At 37.8% G+C, this 20,991-nt stretch overlaps 1 protein-coding gene across 2 annotated transcripts in view; it reads left to right on the top strand.

Moving 5' to 3' along the window:
* LOC132956228 (copine-8) overlaps positions 1 to 19,305 on the top strand; it is an 83,669-nt gene extending 64,364 nt beyond the window's left edge. The window contains exons 13-20 of one of the 2 annotated variants that reach the window (XM_061029544.1): positions 111 to 172; positions 7,598 to 7,644; positions 8,656 to 8,837; positions 9,348 to 9,475; positions 11,523 to 11,625; positions 13,785 to 13,842; positions 14,007 to 14,080; positions 15,951 to 19,305. In XM_061029544.1, the coding sequence (XP_060885527.1) occupies positions 111 to 172; positions 7,598 to 7,644; positions 8,656 to 8,837; positions 9,348 to 9,475; positions 11,523 to 11,625; positions 13,785 to 13,842; positions 14,007 to 14,080; positions 15,951 to 16,139 (843 nt within the window). In that variant the 3' untranslated portion in view covers positions 16,140 to 19,305. The remainder of the gene's footprint in view (positions 1 to 110; positions 173 to 7,597; positions 7,645 to 8,655; positions 8,838 to 9,347; positions 9,476 to 11,522; positions 11,626 to 13,784; positions 13,843 to 14,006; positions 14,081 to 15,950) is intronic. The other variant, XM_061029545.1, reaches the window with a different exon arrangement.
* The last annotated feature ends 1,686 nt before the right edge of the window (positions 19,306 to 20,991 follow it).

Below are 20,991 nucleotides of genomic sequence, written 5' to 3'. Positions count from 1 at the left end.
GAGGAAACATCAATCTTAAATTTTCCCCTCCTTGTACAGTTGTTTCATTAGAAGTAACATGTTTAAGTCTTTATCATTGACACCAAGCTGATCGGGGCTGACCCTTATAGGTAACGCTGCTGTCGTTTCTGGTGGACATTGAAGTCACCTTCCTGGACTACATCAAAGGAGGGTAAGTGAAGACCACAAAGTCATTTAATGCACACTTCCCTCTTTTAATGATAAACTGAGTGTGCCTGATAATAACCACATCATGACTTGGTGTCTGCAATATGCCAAAGACAATGATCCCTCAGTTTGAGTGAATCAGATGGAAAAGTGTGACAGTGTGTGTGTGTGTGTGTGTGTGTGTGTGTGTGTGTGTGTGTGTGTGTGTGAGTGCGTGCGTGCGTGCGTGTGTGATCTTGAATTGTGTTTCAGCACTTGCTCGTGCTATGTGCCATCATGTGTGCTTGTGTGTGTGTCCATGTACTGTATATGGGCTTGTGTACATTTGCTGCTCAGTAGGGCTGACTGTGTGTGTGTGTGCTCAGTAGGGTTGACTGTGTACTACCAGGCATGGTGCCATTGCTCGCCTACACACCCTGCCTTCATTAAACTCACTAAGGGGGAGACTGTCAAGTCAGAGAAAGAGAATCTGCACATGTGTGTACATGTGTGCGTGTGTGCAACTTTGGAGAAAAAAACCCCACCACTTTAGTCGTTGCCCTTGTAGGGGTTTTGAAAGTCAGCAGGTATAACAAATGGCATTCTAAAAATAAAGTTTAACTTCATTTCAAAATGAAAAACATTCTCCAACATGAAAACACAGAAGGTGAAGTTTTTACGTCAGTGACTGTGATAAAATCCTTTTTGTCCCCGTAGTTGTGTTTGTTGCTTATTTCAGTGGGATTTCATAGAGGGAATGCATTGCTCTAGATGTATAAAAGGCCGGCACAAAATCGCTTGATTAATTGAGGGTATTACCAAAGAAGGCAACACTTGCTGTGCTAGAGGGTAGATAATAGCCTGCCCCAAACAGTCATACACTGAAGAACTGGATGGTGTTTGTACATTAAAGAGATACATCTCAATTCACACCTGAAGCACAATTTATTACTATTTCAAAGGAAAGTTTAGACTTCTCTTCTTTTTAATATTTACTGACCATCAAACACTGTTTCCTGGTTCAGGCCTTGCTTACTCAAAACAAACAGAAACCATATTTTATGCTCACTGTGGTGTTATAGGCCTTATGCTGTCACTGCTCTCAGTAGAACAGTTTCAGAACAGCAGGTATCTGTTTTTTTGTTTAAGTGTCCCTAAAATCTTGTGTACAGTACCTGACCTTCAACAGACGTCAGAAAATGTGAATGACTAGCTAGTGAACATTGTAGCGTAATTAAATTATTAAGATGTTATGTCTTTATTTAACCTCGTATTTAAGAAGGGGCACCACTTCCTGTCAAAGGAAGAAAATAACTTTAATGGTATAAGTTAATTAATTAATCAGTCAGTTTCATATCTTGAAAGAAGTAAGTTCTGGAAATGTTAAACCAGAAAACACACAGACAAAGTCCTGAATTTTATGTGTAAAATTTAATATAAAAGGGGTAAACAATAATGTATAGATGAAACAGATAAAGAATATGATTATTATGATCGGGATGATGCAATTATGATGTATGGTGATATTATATATTTAGTAATGAGATAAGACGCAGTATTGTTTGAATGACTTAATCAGAAAATGGTCAAAAAGAAAAGGTTGATAAAAGAATTTTGGGATTCTATTTGGATTTAAAGGAGGGCTCTGAATAGACACGACTCAAGACTCAATCTTCCAACACCCCTTGCCACCAGCAGTCTTACTGTGAGATGTGTTCAATTGAACTCCGCCGGCTGGTCCCGCGTTTCAGTCTCTGGCAAGCGGTTCTTTTCAGGCCCAGAGAGGTCCACGGGCCAGATTAGATGCCTTAACAACTTGGTCGGAGTGTGCAGCTGGGATGGAGATTGTACGTCGGTTCAGCCGTCGTCTCAGAAGCTCCAAGAGGATCCAACAGGAAACAATATTAAAGAGTCTTTTAATACGTCGATTTCCAATTCAGATTAACCTGATGGCCATATCAATGAATCCAAATTAAGGAATTGGCGTTCAAAATTAAAGAGCAAAGACTTTGGAGAAGAAAGTTCAAAAACCTTGCTTGAGCCAGGAAGAATTGATGTTTCCAAAAAATGTGCGTTGAAAATAAAAGTTCGGCAGAGACTCGTCTCTACGGCACAAACTTAAAAGAAGGGATTCGGACCGAAGTCCGAAGAGAAGAGAGCAAGAGCTGAAGCTCTAAACTTCAAGAAACCAAAACTAAGAACTGAAAACTAAAGAGCTGAGCTCAGTGTGAGCTCTTATTAAACATAATATAACTCTTTTCTGAAGATCAGATTTTGAGTTTAAAAAGATGATTATAATACATTCAATGTGATCAGTTCCTTTGTTCCTTGGTAAGAGTAAACAACATGTTAATCCACAGTCCTGAGTCCTGCATGAAGAGAGGTTGTGAAACGTGGCTGCTGACAACGGCTACAACATTGTGCAGAACCAAAAGAGTGACTCCTACTGGAATACACAAGGATTAAATATGAAGGAAAAATGTGATGTCACTGAATACTTCATAAAACAAATATTGCTGGTATGCAATGAATACAGATATGCTTGCTATTCATGTCAGCATGTGTTAACCATTTCCCAGATCATTTAATGAAAACACAGAAATATAGCAACAATTCTATAAGTCTATACCTACAAGACCTTATATTTAAAATGAGAGCCTAAGGGCTACTTTTGGTCTTAACATGGTCCTTTTTTACGTTAAAACTGTTTTATCAATACTTACATTTGAAAAGGTACTTAAATAAAGTAAACAAGCACCTGAACTCTTTTATACATGAAAAGTTTTATTTAAAAGTGGACCTTCCAATGGGGTTTACAAAAGATGACCACAGTACAATGTCAACTCTTATGCCAACTGTATGTTTTCTTATCATCTGTGCAAACTAATAAAAATATTTTATAAATAATAATAATAATAATAATAATAATAATACAATTATAAATAATAACTGTAATAATAATTGCAAGAACAACAAAAACAATAATATCTAATCAACTGTAAATGGGAGAAAGCCATTTCTTTTTAAATTCCCCTTTAACAGCATATCTCATGAATTTATATTTTTTAATTGGAACAGAAAGCTCTAATTTGCTGAACTATAAAAAAGTTTTTGTTTAAGGAAAAAAAAAAAAGTGGACCTTCCAGCTTATTTTTGATTTGCACCATTGCCGTAATAATGTATACGCTTGTAGACGAAGTAATAACTTTATGACTACATACACTGATCAATATTCCATTGATCAACAGAGCATGAGTAATGCACTTTGTGTGAATCAGTTTATGATACTAGATGAAGAAACTGTATTTGTTTATTACATGAAAAGAAGTAGAAAAGCATGAGCGGAATTGTTAGTTGTTAGTCTCTTAGATACTTTAAAGCCAGCTCTCACTAGCCTATTATTTTTACCATGTGTCCATGCATATTTTTACTGATGGAGAATCCCCATCATACATACACTACATTCTCAGCTGCACTCAGTCAGAGAGCACTTGGAGACTCCCCTTGGAGAGAGGGTTTTTCTTTTTTCTTTTGCAGTACACGTCAGGGTGCTGTTACACGCTTGTGTGACTAAATGAAGTGCCAAGTGCTGTCTCACTGCTTGAAACCTAAATGGACTGTAATGGTTCAGTTGCACTCACTCCAATTGCAAAACGGGCAGACTGTGTACTTGTGCACAGACACACTAATGGAAACATTAACACAGCCATGCTACACACCCTCCTAGGTACTTTTTTTTGCTTGTGTGTTTCCCAGAAATCCCTTGTGTGACTAATCTTGGTCGACTGTAACACAGGTGTTTCGTAAATTTGAAATTTCACTCAATTTTCTGGTACATTATCTCGGCTTCTCTCACTTCCTCATTGCTCTCTTATTCTCTGATTGACAGCTCTTTTTGCAGCTTCGCCCCAATCAGTTAATTGTTCATTTGAATCTAATATAGAACATGATCCACAGGCAGCTTTATCATAAAGGACTCCCCTCAATCCAACCATTGCTGCTCTCTTTTCTATTCAAGTACTTTGATATAGCATTTGAACCACCCATAGATTTCAACAATGAGGCCTCTATTCATGAGAATTGGTGGCTATATCTTTCATATTTAGACAAGTCTTTGAAGGAAGCCCTGTCACTCATACTGACAGATATTGTTTCCCCTTAGTTTGCTCTGTGAATAAAGTATTGAAACCAGAATAGAAGCAGGAGGGATCACTGCTTGTATTGAAATCATTCTGAGAGGTTATCATTTGATGGAGAAGCAGACCCTCAAAATTCAGACAACAAACAATCCTTGATAGAAACTCAGACGTCTTACTTTGAGGGTTATACCAAATGAAAAAGGATTACCGACATCAATGTTTCTGCTAATAAGACTAAATCCTGGTGTAAGCTGTTTATCTCCTCCCTGCTCCTTTTTATCCTTTTCTCTCCTTTCCTCTCTTCAAGCCAGATGGACACCATTTAACCAGTAACATCTGTTTGCATATCATCAGGAGAGGTCACATCGCACAACCTCTGATGCTGTTTTTAGGCCACTCAGTGCAATGATGCATGTTTCCCTCTGGCACTTAGATATAAGAGGAAAGTAGACTTCTTGGGAACATTTTGAAATGCCTTTTTGTCTTGAATAGAACATTTTCACTTTTCAGGTGAAAAAGAACACCCCAAACATGTGAGGTCCTATATGCAAGTTACAAAAAGTTAAATGCATACTTTCAAATTTGGGAGCCTCTCTTTTATGAAAATTCTTACCTTCAAACTAAGATCAAGATTTACTTTTATTGATCCCCGCAAGGGGAAATTTCAGTTTTCACAAGTCATGAACACAAACATAGGCAGAAATATATACATGCAGAAACAGGATCCTATGGACATGCACTAATGGAGAGATGTCAGGGTGATGGAGCAGCCCACAGCGGGCACTCCTGAGCTGATGGTGGGAAGGGGGTTTGGTGCCTTCCTCAAGGGCACCTTGGCAGTGCTCAGGAAGTGATCTGGCATCTCTTCTGCTACCAGACCAACTTCCATATTTGGTCCACACCGGGACTTGAACCGGTGACCTTCTGGTTCTCAGCCCAAGTCCCTACAGACTGAGCTACTGCTGCCTGCAAGTGCTGCCCACAACTACTGTATGTATTGATGGTGTCTAACCATCAGAGGTACTTATCTATATAAATGAGTATAGTGAGTATCAAGAGAAATCAAGCCAATGCAGATTTCATGTCATTTAAAAAGCAGAACTAAACATTTACAGCCCAGTTCAAAATAAGCTTATTTCTTTATCTGCACAAACTGTGCACAGGGTGAGTTTTTTTAAATAACTAATCCGTTTTTGATTCTTGACCAGGCGAAGAATAAGTCATAATCAGTGGTGTGGTATGTTGTAGCTGTTAGTCAGGGCGCTTTAGGCCCGCCTCAGCCCCTGTTACGAGCTTGCCCAAAGTCTACTTCAGAATCCAATGGCTGATGTCACTGAGACTTTCTGTGTGAGAAATACAAACAGCACAAATATCCTCATGCTCACAGAAACACCGTTATCATATTAAACACAAAGAAAGAGCACTTAAAAAATACTAATTATTTAACTGTAACTCACTGGAGCTCAGTAGCATACCTGCCAACACTATACGATTAGAGGTCTTGTTTTGTGATTTTCTCACTTTCATAACCCTGATAGAAGATAGAAGCAAAAGAGATAGAAGCTGGATGCATGAGCAAGCTAGCTGAAAAATGTTTAAAAAAACTAATATGCCTGAAAATCTAAGCAGAGCTGGATCCAACAATTTAAGTCTAAACCCTCGAGTCACCTGGATAGTACGTATGCATTCTTCAACTCTGAATTTGAATATAAGACATGGTGGTAAAAACTGTTGGATTTACACCAACCCTCGCAACCCTCTAGCTTTTTTGAAAGCTAAATGTAATAAAGGGGGTACTGCCTAAAGATGTCTCCTGTATACATATTTTAAATCAACCAAATAAGGCCTGTTGAGATCTAAATAACATTAATCCTCCAGTGAAGATAAAGGTGAAACTTATTGATGATGTATGGGGAGGAAGTTTTCTGTTTAAGCCAAACTAAACTAATAAAGAGCTTGCAGCCTTTTAAGACTAATCAGTAAATCATTTCAATATGATAAATCTGTTATTGAAAGGGTTTGAGAATTTCAGAATTACGCATTTAATCGAGCCCTGCTCTCCTCCCTTTATTCTCTTCCATTGTCTTTTGTAATGTTATCTGTCCCTCAGTTCACTTTGTTTCTTGTGCTGTACTTTTCCCACTAATAAAAGTGGAGTTCCTCTCTCAAACTTTGTGTGTGCGTGACAGAGAGAGGTTTGGAAGGAAAGACAGAGGGCATGCATAATTTAGACTGCTCGGCTGAAAATTGTGGGGAACTGGACCAGAATTCACTCAAGTCTCCTTCCTCTGCAGCCTTGTCCTTGCAACTGTCCCCCTAAAAAAAAAGCACATTTTTAATGGAATTGACTTGATGATTAAAAGTCAACCACTATTTAAATGCAAAACTAACTGCCAATTTCCACATACTCCATCCCCACCATGGATGGCCCATTCAGCAAGTCTGTTTTCAACGGAGCATGTTGCAAGCACATGTCAAGCTAAACAAAATAGATCAAGTGGGACAGAAGGTAAAGGACTAGTTCCTTGTGATATTTATTTATGAAATGTATTCATTTACATTGTCCTTTCAACCAGTTTAGTGTATGTTCTGGTGTATGCAATATTTACTTCCTATAGTATGTTTAATGGTTTGTGTGGTACTGCTGTCTGTGAGAGTTAATAGAGATATCCTTGATCCTTGATATAAATGTCCTCCTTGTTCTGTATGCACTACCCAGCACCACTCTCCTAAACAAAATCATTTTTTGTGAGCCATTGTGCGTCTGCTCAGCCTGTATGTGCGCGCTCCCGCTGTGTGTCTCTCTCTCTCTCTCGCAGGCTGGAGGGGCGCAGCACGTTAACATATTTAATAAATATCCCCTTAGTATTATTTGGTCGCGGAGGGAACATCAGGTGAGAGTCTGTAATCATAATTTCAGGGAGAGTCAGGGAGAATTCAGCTGAACAGAGTGAAGCAGTAAACTTTTTAAAATATCGCAATATATATCGCAGGAAAGAAAAATAATGCAATGTCAGTTCTTACCAATATCGTGCAGCCCTACTTTGAACAATGCCATGTTTAAAAGCTCATTATCATTTCTTATCACTGTTTCAGCTAAAGGCCAGAAGGAACTCAGACTTAACAAGCAGACAGATCACTACAACTTGATTATGTTCCATTATCTTTATTTTTTCTTGTTAGAATATAGATGTCTGTGTGTATATGTGTGTGTTTGAGAGAGATACAATGAGAAGGGGGGTTTGGGATTGTGGATTCATAAATCATAAGATAATATTTCATTTTCCTTCTCTGTGCTTTTGTCTTCTCAGGACTCAGATTAACTTTACCGTTGCCATTGATTTCACAGCTTCCAACGGTGAGTAAAAAAACCAAACATATACAGACATACTGTCTGAATGTGATCACTTACACACTTAGATATTCACTGAAGGACACACTGTGCACCAAGTGCCTAGATAGCCTTCATTGAAATAGTGTATATGCAAATGAGGATTTAAGTGTTTCCTGATAGCCCTCTCCATCACAGCTTATACTGAGTGCATGATGTCCATGTTATCCATCTGCCCTTCAGTTTGTTGATGTCTGAGGTTAAGGTGTACTTGAACTTGTCTGGCTTTTGCTAAAAATCTGAATTGACGATGATTGCTAATAGAGTTCTGCAGTTTATTCAAAGCAGTTTCAATAAGCAAAATGAATACCATGTACTGGGATGTAGAATAAATAGCAATTTGCTATTTTCAACCACTTAACTCAGGTTTTCAAAAACAGAATTAAAAAGCTTATTTGGCTTTTTTGGGATGACGGTAGCATCTTTAAGCTACACAGTCTTTGACAGTTTATCACAACATTGTTATCAATAACAGTTATGGCTTAAAGTTTATTTGTTAAAAATGTTTCCCAGTTATTTAAATTACTATATAAGTTCCTCTTATTTTTTATTTTATTTATTTATCTTTCATCGTATACATTTATTACTCGTACTTGTAAATCTAAACTTTTAAAAAGTATCATTGTCATTTCTGCTCGAAAAAAAGTGAAACAACTCAAATATCTTTTTTTTAAAAGATTTATTTTTGGGCTTTTAATGTAGAGATAGGACAGTGGATAGAGTTGGAAATCAGAGAGAGAGAGGAGTGGGGAATGACATGCAGGAAAGGAGCCACAGGTGGGATTTGAACCTGGGCCACCTGCTTGGAGGACTACAGCCTCCATATGTCGGGCACCACCAGTGCCCCGCAACAACTCACCTATTAACTACATTTCTGAGACTGACTTATGTCACTTTGAGGCTGCTAACATGTCACCTCTTCTAAAGTCCTATCATATGACCATGAACTGTCCTCTGACTGTGTGTACATCATTTCAGGTAACCCTGCCCAGCCCACCTCACTTCACTACATGAGTCCCTACCAGCTGAATGCCTACGCCATGGCCCTGAAGGCAGTTGGAGAAATCATCCAGGACTACGACAGTGATAAAATGTTTCCTGCTCTTGGGTTTGGAGCCAAGCTGCCGCCTGATGGACGAGTGTCCCATGAGTTTGCCTTGGTAAGATCAGGATTGAAGTACAAGGAGGAAATAAAAGAGAATATGTTCGTCAAAGTGTTTTCACTTACTTGTTTTCACCAGTGGTGGTGTAGTGCATTATTGTTGTTGTTGTTTTGTTTATTGCAGAACCGTAAGATGCTTAGCTCATCCACTGACATTAAAAGGTCTCTCATTGCACATAGTTGTAGATATATGGTGTATAATACTTAACCATGTCTAATAAAATATGTATTGTCCTCGTTTATTATATTCCAACTAATAGAATAGCTTTATAATTTAGAACTAGAATGGCTATTCTAAGTTTACTCATTCTGCCAGAATTAAATTGATATTAAATAAGCACATATGCTTATGACAGTAGACTAAAAAAAATAAAAGGAAAAAAAGGCCCTGGTTAAAGGAGTTTTTTCCATCAGTTTCTGCAAAGGCATCTGAAATGAATGTTGCAAGTTTTAAATGATTCTCTTTTCTTAGGATTTGCTTTTTTTCCTTTTGTTTTTCTGAACGTAGAATGGGAACCCTCAGAACCCTTACTGTGCAGGAATTGAAGGTGTGATGGGAGCCTACTACCAGAGTCTGAAGTCAGTTCAGCTCTACGGACCCACTAACTTCTCCCCCGTCGTCAACCATGTGGCCAGGTTACAAACATCATTTCTTATTTTGTTTTTAAACATTTCCTCACTTTCCTTATGTAAATGGTAAAAGGACTTCAGCTTATATATTTCTTTTCTACTCTTCTGACTACTCAAAGCTCTTTTACACTGCATGTCACACCTACACATTCACACACTGATGGTAGTGGTCGCTATGTAGTATCATCCATCAGAAGTAACTAATCCATTCATACACCACCACCGAAGCGAGGACACATCGGACATGTTGCCCAGCTGGGGATCGAACCCTTGATCTTCCAGTTGAGAGGTGACAACTCTACCCACTGAGCCACAGCTGCAGTATCTCCCACAGTTACTGATTTCCTAAGTTAATTTTTGAACCAATTTAAGTTATACAACTTAAACAATGATTTAAGTACGAGTATCAGCTATCAAAGGTTATATGAGAATTGTCAAATCATGTGAGTATACATACATATATCACTCTGCAGGTGTTCTCAGGTTTGCTGTAATTAGCTCGATGTACCAAGTGTTGCTAGGGAGCAAGAGTATGAGGGGGAGAGAAATACACAAACAGAGAAAGTGCCTGACACCTGACTTCATGTTTGTTTGTATCTTTGTGTGTGGAAACATCATTTATGAAGCAGGAAATGTATACATGAATACTTTGTCACAGTTTGATGGAAAGGACATGAGTAAGGAAAAAGGAGACAATGAACATCCCTCACTGTCTTTTTGATCCTATTTTATGGCACATTCTCACAATCAATTACCTGTTTATTTTTGCCATAATGACATTAAAACACTTTGTTTTACTTTTTGGATATAGGATTTTTCACCTTCATTAGCTGAAACTGAAGAGAAATTAAAACAATGCATTAAACAAAGTGGAAAATGACTAGGTGACAATTAGCAAGGCTCAAAGTGCAGCTACAGCACCTCTAAAGCTCACCACTGTTTTGTATGTTATTTGTTGCACAATCCGAACAAAAGAGAAAGGAATATGAAGCTAAAACCAGGAGATTTTAACTTGTCATAAAGACTTGAAAATGAAAAAAAAAAAACAAAGGGCCTGATTTACTAAAGATCTGCGTATCTTAAAATGTGACGTAAACCAGTGGAACAAGCAAAATCCTAACTTAAATAGGACGCCACAGGAATGAGTCCTAAAACCCTGAAGTAAGTTAGCATTTGAGCGCCATGGGGTCTAACATCTAAAAGTCAACAGGGATTTTTATTTCCATAATATAGATAATTTACTATAATAAAGACAAATGTTTCAGTCATACACACTCAAGCTGACTTTTTCAATTATATTCACACAAAACAGTATACATTGATCACATTCTTTAACTGTGAACCTTCATTAAAAACCTTTAAAACCACACTGACATGCATGCATTTATGTAAAAGTGTTTTTGGCAACTTTAAACCTGCGTAGGGTATTTCACTAGGTAACACCTTAATATTTCCTTTTTTCTCTCTGAAAATAGAGAATGTCTTGCTTCACTCACACTTGCAGCTTGGTAACTGTTTTCTTGTCTCTTTTACTCTTTGCCTGTACTGTACTGTGCTTCTCAATCTTCCTCTACTTGATTTGTTGTGATCCACTGCAGTGAGAGACACTTAAATATCAGTTAACATCAGGTAGGAGAAGGAGCACATACACCTTTCAGTGCAAAATGGTGACGCTTAGCAAAGACCAAAGTCAAATATAAATAAATGTGTGTAGAAATAAAAAAATAAAAAGTCAGTTCAAAACTCATTTGGAAGGAAAAGGTCACATTCTGAATTGCTGGAAATATTGAAAGCTGTATTGAGCTGGGCGTCTATAAATATGGAAGAAAACCAAAAACGAGATGTACAGAGAGAAATACTTGATACTGATTAAGAGCCTTTGCTGAGATTTAGTCAGAGGTATTTTTTCTGTAAAAGTAAGTCCAAAAGATGTTCAATGGCTTTTCCTATTAAAAACAAGAGCAAAGAGAATAATGCATAATATGCTGGAGTAATGAATTATCATGCACATAAATAATAACACTATGGGTTGTGTGTGTTATTGTGTGTGTAGGTATGCAGCTTCAGTGAAGGATGGCTCCCAGTATTTCATACTTCTTATCATCACAGATGGAGTCATCTCAGACATGGCCCAGACCAAGGAATCCATCGTCAACGTGAGTCCACCCACTGCAGCTCTGTGTGTGTGTGTGTGTGTGTGTGTGTGTGTGTGTGTGTGTGTGTGTGTGTGTGTGTGTGTGTGTGTGTGTGTGTGTGTGTGTGTGTGTGTGTGTGTGTGTGTGTGTGTGTGTCTTTGATGTAAACAGTCATCTTCAGGTATTTCACTGTCAGGCATCAAATGTTTCCAAAACCAACAGACTTTAAAATGCTTCCTTGAATTACACATAAAGATGGCATAGATTCATGGCGCATAGAAAGTCAGAGACAGAGAAGGTAAGAATGGTACAGTAGAAGAACGGACTGCCAGACTCATATCAAAAGTGGTTTAAGTGAGTTTACTTAGTAGAAGAAGTTGAACTCCACATGGCACTGATCAGACTGCAGTGATCAACGCTGAAGGATCAATTCATTATTTACATACTCCACATCTCACATATCTAATTCCTTTAAGATCCATGGAAGTGATGTGCTGGTAATGACAGTAAACATGTTCCTGTACTATAGGCAGAATATTTTCTCTTTTGCTAAATACTTGAATGGTTGAATGGCTAAAAACAAGAGTTGTTCCAATGTGATGTCATGGCCTCATGTGAAAACCTGTTCTCCCTGTGGCTCAGTGGGTAAGCCCACTGTCATACCCGTCAATTTGAAGATATTGGGTTCAATCCCTGAGACTACAAAATCTTTTCACTAACAATGCAGACACCACTTCAGATGTGGTGTAAGTGCTTTCACTTGTCTTTATGCTTAAATCTTACAGTGATTTTATATCATACAAAAACTAAAATGGGAGAAATATAAGCAATCTTTGAAACCTGAAATCCAAGAAACAAAAAGTGTTTAAGTATTCAAACTTGATAATCTGGTTAATAATTGTACAATGTTTAAAATACTCATAAATGATACCATAGCTCCACCATGTGGTCAGTTATTATGTGTTGTGTTTAAACTTCATAACTCTCTAACTGTTAGCTGTAAGTTAGTAATGAACACACCAGGGTTGACCCCAAAATGTCGATTCTTTAATGATTCATTCAAGAGCTCAGTGGACTCACAGTTGAACACAGGGACCATTATGGTAAATGGACTTGAGCTTGTATTGAACTTTTCTCTTCTTCTGACTAGTCAAAGCACTTCTACACCTCTTCACAACCATCAACACACTGCAGAGGTTTCTATGTAAAGTGTCCTCCTCATTCACACACCGCCACCGAAGCAGCGGGAGCAACTTGGGGTTAAGTGTCTTACCTTAAAAAACATTGAACATGTGGTGGCAGGAGCTGGGGATCAATGTTTGTCGGTGATCTGACAGATGCGTTCAGTAAATTGTGCCTTCTGTACTGGATGTGTAATATTATTATAAGGATTGATCAAGTCCTATGATAGAATATGGTTCAGTTTCAAATATGTGAAATATTCACAATGTATTTTCTTTTAATGGTTTTATTGACTGAAAGTTTGCTCACATATATCAACACTGTAATGAAAACAAAAAATGCTATTAAACACTGGAGGTAGGTTTTTTTTCTTATTGATCAGTGGAAACATACAATGTCATTATTGTTTTGTTTTAATTCCATCTAAACTCCTAAAGGACTTCTTTTCATCATACTATACCTGGGCAAAATCCCGGACAATCTCATGTCAGATGATAAATATGTGTTATAAAGTCCTTCTGGTTGCAGCTAAGACAGCAATCACACGGAAATGGCTGCAGGCAAACCCCCCATCAAAGGATGATTGGTTAGCAATAATCAACGAAATACACTGCATGGAGAGACTGACCTTCTCATTAAGGCTAAAGTTTGACCAATATATAAAAGTCTGGAAGAAATGGATTATGTACTGTACGGAATGTAACTCATCTTAAATGAAAAACCCTGATTTGTATTTGTTTTTTGTTTTTTTAATTCCTTTTTCTTCCCTTCTTTTCTTTTGTCTTTACCTCTGAAAATGTCAATATAAAGAAAGTATCCGAAAGGACTCATGCACTGCACAGCTGATGTCATTAAAGTATGTTAGGGTTCAGTGCCTAGGCTTTAGAGTTAAGAGATATGTTAACCTGTGGCTCATATTTATCTTAACAATCGTAATGGGAAGATATTCATACACAATGTTTTCACATTTTTTTGTTTGTTTCTCTTCTTTCCTGCAGGCCGCTTGTCTTCCAATGTCAATCATCATTGTTGGAGTGGGGCCTGCTGAATTTGATGGTAAGACATCTTGTAAAAAATATTCATGAAACCTGTCACGCGAAGGATGAGCTTTATTATTTAACTTTACAATCAACCTGATTTAATTGTCACTCTGTGAGTCCAGTTTTACAATCAGACAACAGTTCATTTTAAATTGTGTATTTTGTTTCTATTCTCCTCAGCCATGGTTGAGTTGGACGGGGATGAAGTCAGAATCTCATCCAGAGGAAGATGTGCTGAAAGAGACATTGTTCAGGTACACAACCAACTAGACACCATTTCTCCAGGTTTCTTAAAGGGATACTTCACCTGTTGAAACATGAATCTGTATTGACATTGGGTCATATATGTAGAAATGTGAAATACATTTTGAAGTTGGTGCCTTCTTGACCGAGAAAAGGCAGAAAGTGTCTTTTTGGCTCATGTGGATGAAAGACACCAAATCCCAGAATGCACTGCAGGCCACTCCCACTAAGGTCCTCTATTTACAGACATATTTACTTCAACACATAAGGCCGTTTACACAACTGATTCAGAGATTTCTTCTGTCACCTTGTGTCAGGGGCCGAGGCATAACACCCGCCTGTCGGCAGCAGCCGTCTCGCTGCTATATTGTGGCTCGTAGAGATAGCCACAAACATCCGATTCGAGCACAAGACCTTCAAAATCCCCTTCATCCATATCAGTTTGAAGCTGTAACATAATTTTTTCTACATTGTTATCAGTTTTCTCCATAGACACTGTTAGCATAGCTTCCAAGCAATATGGCGGACGTTAAGTTTCGATTCTGGGAGTGAGTTCCCACCCACTGATCTGTGATTGGTCTGTAGCTTCAGGGGTCGAAAATATGAGGAACTAGCGTTGTAGTTTCAGCCCGCTAACCACAACAGCTTCCAGTGACGCAATATGACGATTTTTTGCGTCACTGGAAGCTCCTTTTCAGACTCAGAAATACAAAGATTTCCCATCTCAGGGGGAAATGAGGGCTTATGTTTTCTTCATTGTGCATAATCACAAATGAAATAAAATTACTATCTACTTATAATTATATCTCAGTTAGCCAATTAGCTTTGTAATTATTCAAGATGATAACAAAACTCATTTAGTGACCAGAGGATATTTAAAGTCCATCAGCTCCATATTTCCCACCAAATGACCAGCTTTTCAGATAAATTATGATCAGTCTGCATGTTCATTCAACTGGTCCACCCAGACTGACCCATGTTTTTTGTGTCCCTGGTGCCCAAGACCTCAGAGAGTAAGATGGACACACAAATGAAACAAACACATAGCGACTAATAATCGGTTCTGTTGGTACCTCAGTTTTGAGGTCACGGTTCAGTTTCAGAAGAAAATAATCAACATAAAGTTCTGGATGCATATTTCTAGGTTTCTCTAGTTTATTTTGAAATAACAGTCATAAAAGTGATAATTTGTTCCAACTAATGTTCATTTATTTAGATTACTGTTGTGACAACTAGTAGTTTAGATTGACCCATTTAAACTGCATATTGTATTGGTTCTCAGAATGTGTTTACTAAAGCTGATCAGGTCTTGGTATAGAAGCTGTCTCTGTGTCTGTCTCCTTTTATTTTGAAGCTTAAAGCTGCTCAATTTCAAATAGCACAGTTACCTCTTGTACATAACGTTGTAATGCAACACATGGATAGCTTTACGTAATTGTGAGGTGGGCGGACTCAAGGGTCAAGTCCCCGTCCGCACATTGGAGAACAACACAGACAACATGAAAGCTATTTTCTGACTTTGTAGCTTCTTTTGAGTCATTTTAGTCAGATACAGACAGAACACTCCGGGATTTCTCTATAACTCAACTGTGCCAAAGCAAACCTTGGAAGAGGTTTGCTTTGGCACAGTTGAGTTATAGAGAAATCCCGGAGTGCTTGAGCACAGATTGGAGTACTCACACTAGTTAAACAAAGTGGGCTTTAGGGGTGAAGCGTGCTTGGGTGCTGTACGGATCGCCTCGTGTGAGTGCACACTTAAACAATCAATTTTAGGAACAGTCATTTCTGTTTCATATGGAAATGTGTCCTCTTACTTTGAACATCTGTTTTTCCTTTTTAACATGTCTCTGGAATCAATGTTCTTCCCTTTCATCCTTTTAGTTTGTCCCATTCAGGGACTACATCGACCGGACAGGGAACCACATCCTTAGTATGGCACGACTCGCCAAGGATGTCCTGGCAGAGATTCCCGACCAGTTCCTGTCCTACATGAGGACCCGTGGGATTAAGCCCTCACCAGCACCACCTCCCTACACACCTCCCGGCCAACCTCTACAAACCCAAATATGAGGAGCCGGGGTGCAGGTGTAACAGTCAGTGCTCAGCTGAACTTGCAGAATACTTCCATGTCCCTGAAGCTGCTCTACATGCCTCGCTAACATGGATTCAGGAGGTCTTTCTCATGTTCAGGAGGCTGTCTGTAGAGTGACAGACAGAGCCAGGAACAGCCAATGAGAGTCTGTTTACTTCCACTGTCAAGCATTCCTGTTACTGTCTCGAAAACAATGTTGGCCTTGGAAACCTAGTGAGACTTTGAAGAGTTTTAAAGGTCTGATGTCGAGTATGGAAGAGAAGAAAGGAGAGTAAAAGTAAGGAAAGAAGAAATGAAGGACAACTGAAAAGAGAATGTCTCCAGACAAAACAAAGGAAACACTTGATCATGATGTATATAACTTCTTCTGTCTCTCTCCCACTCACTCATGTTTACAGCAAACAATAACAAGGATTTTTACTCTTGATATGTTTTATATCCACAAAGCTTCTAAATAAAGCTTGTAATATTCTCTCTCTCTCTCTCGCTCTCTCTCTCTCTCTCTCTCGCTCTAAATATCCCCTTAATTACTATTGATTAATTATCAGAAAACAAATTGGCCTAGTACTTTAATCCCTGACCTCCAAATGTTATGGAGATTTATAAGCCTCATGTATTATTTCTGCCTGTTGCTACAGTAATTAGCAAAGTTAGCATAGATTCATGTAAAGGCCCTGACACACCAAGGAGGCCGTCTGTCCATCGGTGAGCGGTCATAAAATGATTTATTGTATAGCCTACATCAACATCTGCGAACAATTATTTACCTTTTTAGAAATTAGAAAAAGTGAATTTGCAGAGATGATAAAGTTCTCATCTCCAGTATTTCTTGTATTTATGTAGCATTCATTTGACTCTCTCTCTCTCTCTCTCTCTCTCTCTCTCTCTCTCTCTCTCTCTCTCTCTCTCTCCCTTTCTCTGTCTCTTTCCCCCCTAAATGCCTTGGCATAAAGATGCTCTCATACCCAAGGATTTCATCTCATTGTGTCATTTTAACACCACCTCCCTGCAACATGTGTCAAATGATAGCAGCTGCTCTCAAACTAAATACTGTTTGAGCATCAGAACCCAGTGGTCAAAAATGCAGAAAAGACTTTTGGTATGTTTATTTTTAACTGTGTGTGTGTTTTATTACGCCTTCAGCTTTGATATAGCCTTTTTTATTTTTGTTGTTTTATTTGTGATGGATATTTTTATGTACAAATCATTTGCAGGACTATTTGTGTGGTTGCTGTCTCAACAAGATTCAGTGTAGCATTGAATCAATGTTTTTTGAAGAACAAAAACTTTGTGTTTTTATTTAGGAAGGACTGTCCAGTGTTGTAAGGGCTGTGTGTATGATTAGTTCAAATGTTGAATGTGGATGAAATTTTGTATGTTGTTAGAAGTCTACAGGAATATTTGAATTTTATGGATAGTTCGAGAACTACAAATTTGCACCAAAAGAGTGAAAGAGTATTTAAACACTGCAGTGATTTGAGGACACAGTTTTGTTGTTCTAAATTAGTCTTAAACTAGAAGAAACGTGTTTTGATGACAGGAAGCATAGCATAACTTTGACAAGCATATTTTTGTTTTTCATTTTTCATACTTATTTTGATTAAAAACCAGACAGTTTCTAAGTTTTAACATGGCGACACTGTGTGGGTCTTTTGTGTGTAGTAGACAAACAATTTAGGTGTCATGAATTAAATTATGGTCTTATGGATGATTAGATAAACATTTATGAACATTTTAAGTAAATACTTCTTGAACTTTCTCAGCTGTTCTAATATTGTTGTTCCCTTGTTACTATAACAATATATACATTTTTATCAGTTACTAAGATGCCATTATCCTAAAACTTACTCTCATGTTGAATTAAAAACAGGCTTAAATAAATCAGAAAAAAAAGAAAAGACAAATACTGCTATCACAATTATACATTAGCAACCAAATGTATTTTGTGGACAGCTTATTACAGAGTCAGAGTTTTATATCATAATTGATATTTATATGAAAAATGAAGGTGTCTTATAGCTAGTAACTTAGTTTTGTTGCTCTGACCTCTAAACATATTGGTTCTATTGATTATAAGCAATATCTGTCAGCTAAATAAGCCATTTTATTACTGGTTATACAAGACCAAAGCAGAAACCACAGAACTCTTGAGTTTATTAAATAGATAAGGGTGATTGCTTACCTTTGCATTTGTAAGAGGAAGAATTTGACTTTTTTCAAGATCAAAACCTAAACCACCAGAAACGATTTGAAAGTTGAAGAAATGTACTATCTTTATGTTTGTTATGTTATTTTTACATCTCTTTTTAACTTAGTAGCAAATAGTTATCATTGCAGACTTCTTAATGTCATAAATGAAATACAGTGAAATATAATGAAACACTTTAATGTGAAAGTTGGAATCTTAATGTCCTTTCAATTCCACTCTTATACTTCCATAGACCTGAAATTGAAAAAAAAACCTTAAGATTAAATCAGTCTAATTTAAAAGACAGTTTGTGAACCTTGAGCCTAGGATGGTTTTCAAATGTCCAAATATCAGTAAAAACATAAACACATCACTAAAGTCATCACTGGATATTATTCTGCATTTTTCTGGTTTGTGTGCATTTCTGTGTTTATCCTTTTTTTGTCAACTTCCTTTATTATGTCATTGATGAAAGTGTGTGTGTGTGTGTGTGTGTTTTAATAGACCATGTTGGGTGTTAAGACACATAAGATCTTTGTTTACTAAATCTATCCAAATAATAAAGTGTATGCTCGTCAGATCTTAACTCTGTGCACTTTGTTTGCATGTACAGTTTTTCAAAGGGTGTTAAAAACTGTGTTTTGAAATATAAAAATCTATATGAAAATGAACTGTACAAATTGCCTTAAAACTTTCACTTATATTCTTGGATTTGTGCAATGCCTTCTTGAGATAAATGAATTAATGCTTATCTATTTTGTGTCAGTGTTTCTACTGCTTTCTAGTGTCTTTCTTCGCATAAATTCAATGATTGAAAAAAATATCTTGTACTTTTTTGAAAATGTGTTGAATCAGTGAAAGCATGGCTGAAGTACTGATTGTGTAATAATACATATGATAGATGACTATTTCTGTATGGAACTATGGATTTTTAAATAAACATTCATACTTAACACTTGGTCTTTGTTGAAAATTATGAAAGATAAGGGAATGTTCTCTGAGGAGAACATTCCCTTATCTTTCATTTTATTTTACTTTCTGTCCTCTCTCCATTAAAAGTTTATCAGGACTAATAGTCCCGATGATAAGACCAGTACATGAAAGTCTTTCTACACCTTCAACACACTATGACACAGGACCACTAGCCCAGAGCAAGGCCCCTCAACATGAGACATAGATAGATAGATAGATAGATAGGTAGGTACTTTATTAATCCTTTGCAGGAAATTACACAGTCAAAGCAGCAAGACACCACACAGGAAAACTAACAAATAACAAAACAACAAAATAGACAAAAACAAAATAAACTAACAAATACCATTTAGACACAAAACAACTAAGATCAGTTTTTTTTAATTTAATTCATCTTTAGTGTGCAAAAGTATCCAGTGTGCAAAATTGGGTATTCATAAATGAATAAATAAATATGAGTGTGTATTTATTGTGCGTTATTCTCCATTAAACAGTCTGATGCCTCTTCATGACCTTTCTTAACACATCCCACAACTGCTGAGTCATCCGAGTACTTCTGGAGAAAGCAGCTGACGTGTAGAGAGTAAACAGGAATGGAGACAATATGGTGCCTTGTGGGGCCCCTGTACTACAGAGGACTCTTCCAGAGACACATACTGGGGTCTGCAGGAAAGATAATCCATAACCTAAGATACAATTTCTGACCCCACCTGCATCCTCCTCATCTTTTCACCAACAAGCCTTGGAGGTATCGTATTGAAGGCACTCGAGAAGTCGAAAAACATCTAACCTCCTAACGTCAAAGGTTTCCAGATGTGCATGGGCTCTCTGTAGCATGTAGATGAGGGCATCATCCACACTAATGTTAGGCTGATGTGCAAACTGAAGAGGATCCATGTATGGAGTCACCATGAGCCTCCAGGGACTTCATCATGTGAGAAGTGAGAGAAACTGGCCGGTAGTCTTTGAAGTTAGTTTGGGTGTCTCTTTTTGGGAACAGGGACAATGCAGGTTGTTTTTCCAAACTTCTGGGATCTTCTGAAGGTGCAGGCTCAGATTGAATAAGTGTTTCTGAGGATCTCACACAACGGTTCAGAGCAGGTCTGGGGCTTTGCCCTGCTTTATTTAATCCAGTTCCCTCTTGACCTGCCATGATTGAAGTGTTATGGGTGAGGTTGAGGGTGAGGTAGTGGGAGGAGAGGTTTGAACCACAGGCCTCAGGCAGGGAGGTGTTGTGTTGTCAAATCTGTTAAAGAACAGATTAAGGTCCTCCCTTTTGCTCCATACCCGTGATCTTTTTCATGCCAGCCCATACCTGTTTCACTCTGCTGCAGTTGCTGTTCAGGTTTGTGCCTGAATGCAGTTTTCCTCACTTTAAGCTCTTTCTGCAGTGTTTTTCTTTTACCCTGTCTCCTTCCCTGAAAGCCCTCTTTTTCTGCTTAAGCAGGGTTTTCATGTTACTGCTGAGCCTTAGTTTATTATTAGGAAAACATTTAATTTTTACCAAAATGTGTCTTTTACCAGTAACTTGTGCTAACGGTGCCAGGTCTAACAAGTCCTGCTGGGAGTAAACAATGGTCGAAGGTAGCCTACCACCTGGATTTGTTCCTCCCGGAGTAGTTTAATGAGCATGGTGAGATATAAAAACATGAAAAAACTCCTCATTTAAA

Source organism: Labrus mixtus, chromosome 22 (genome assembly GCF_963584025.1).
Source record: "Labrus mixtus chromosome 22, fLabMix1.1, whole genome shotgun sequence".
Classification (NCBI taxonomy): Eukaryota; Metazoa; Chordata; class Actinopteri; order Labriformes; family Labridae; genus Labrus; species Labrus mixtus.
The sequence above is the reverse complement of the archived record's forward strand: the minus strand, read 5'-3'. Positions and strand labels throughout refer to the sequence as shown.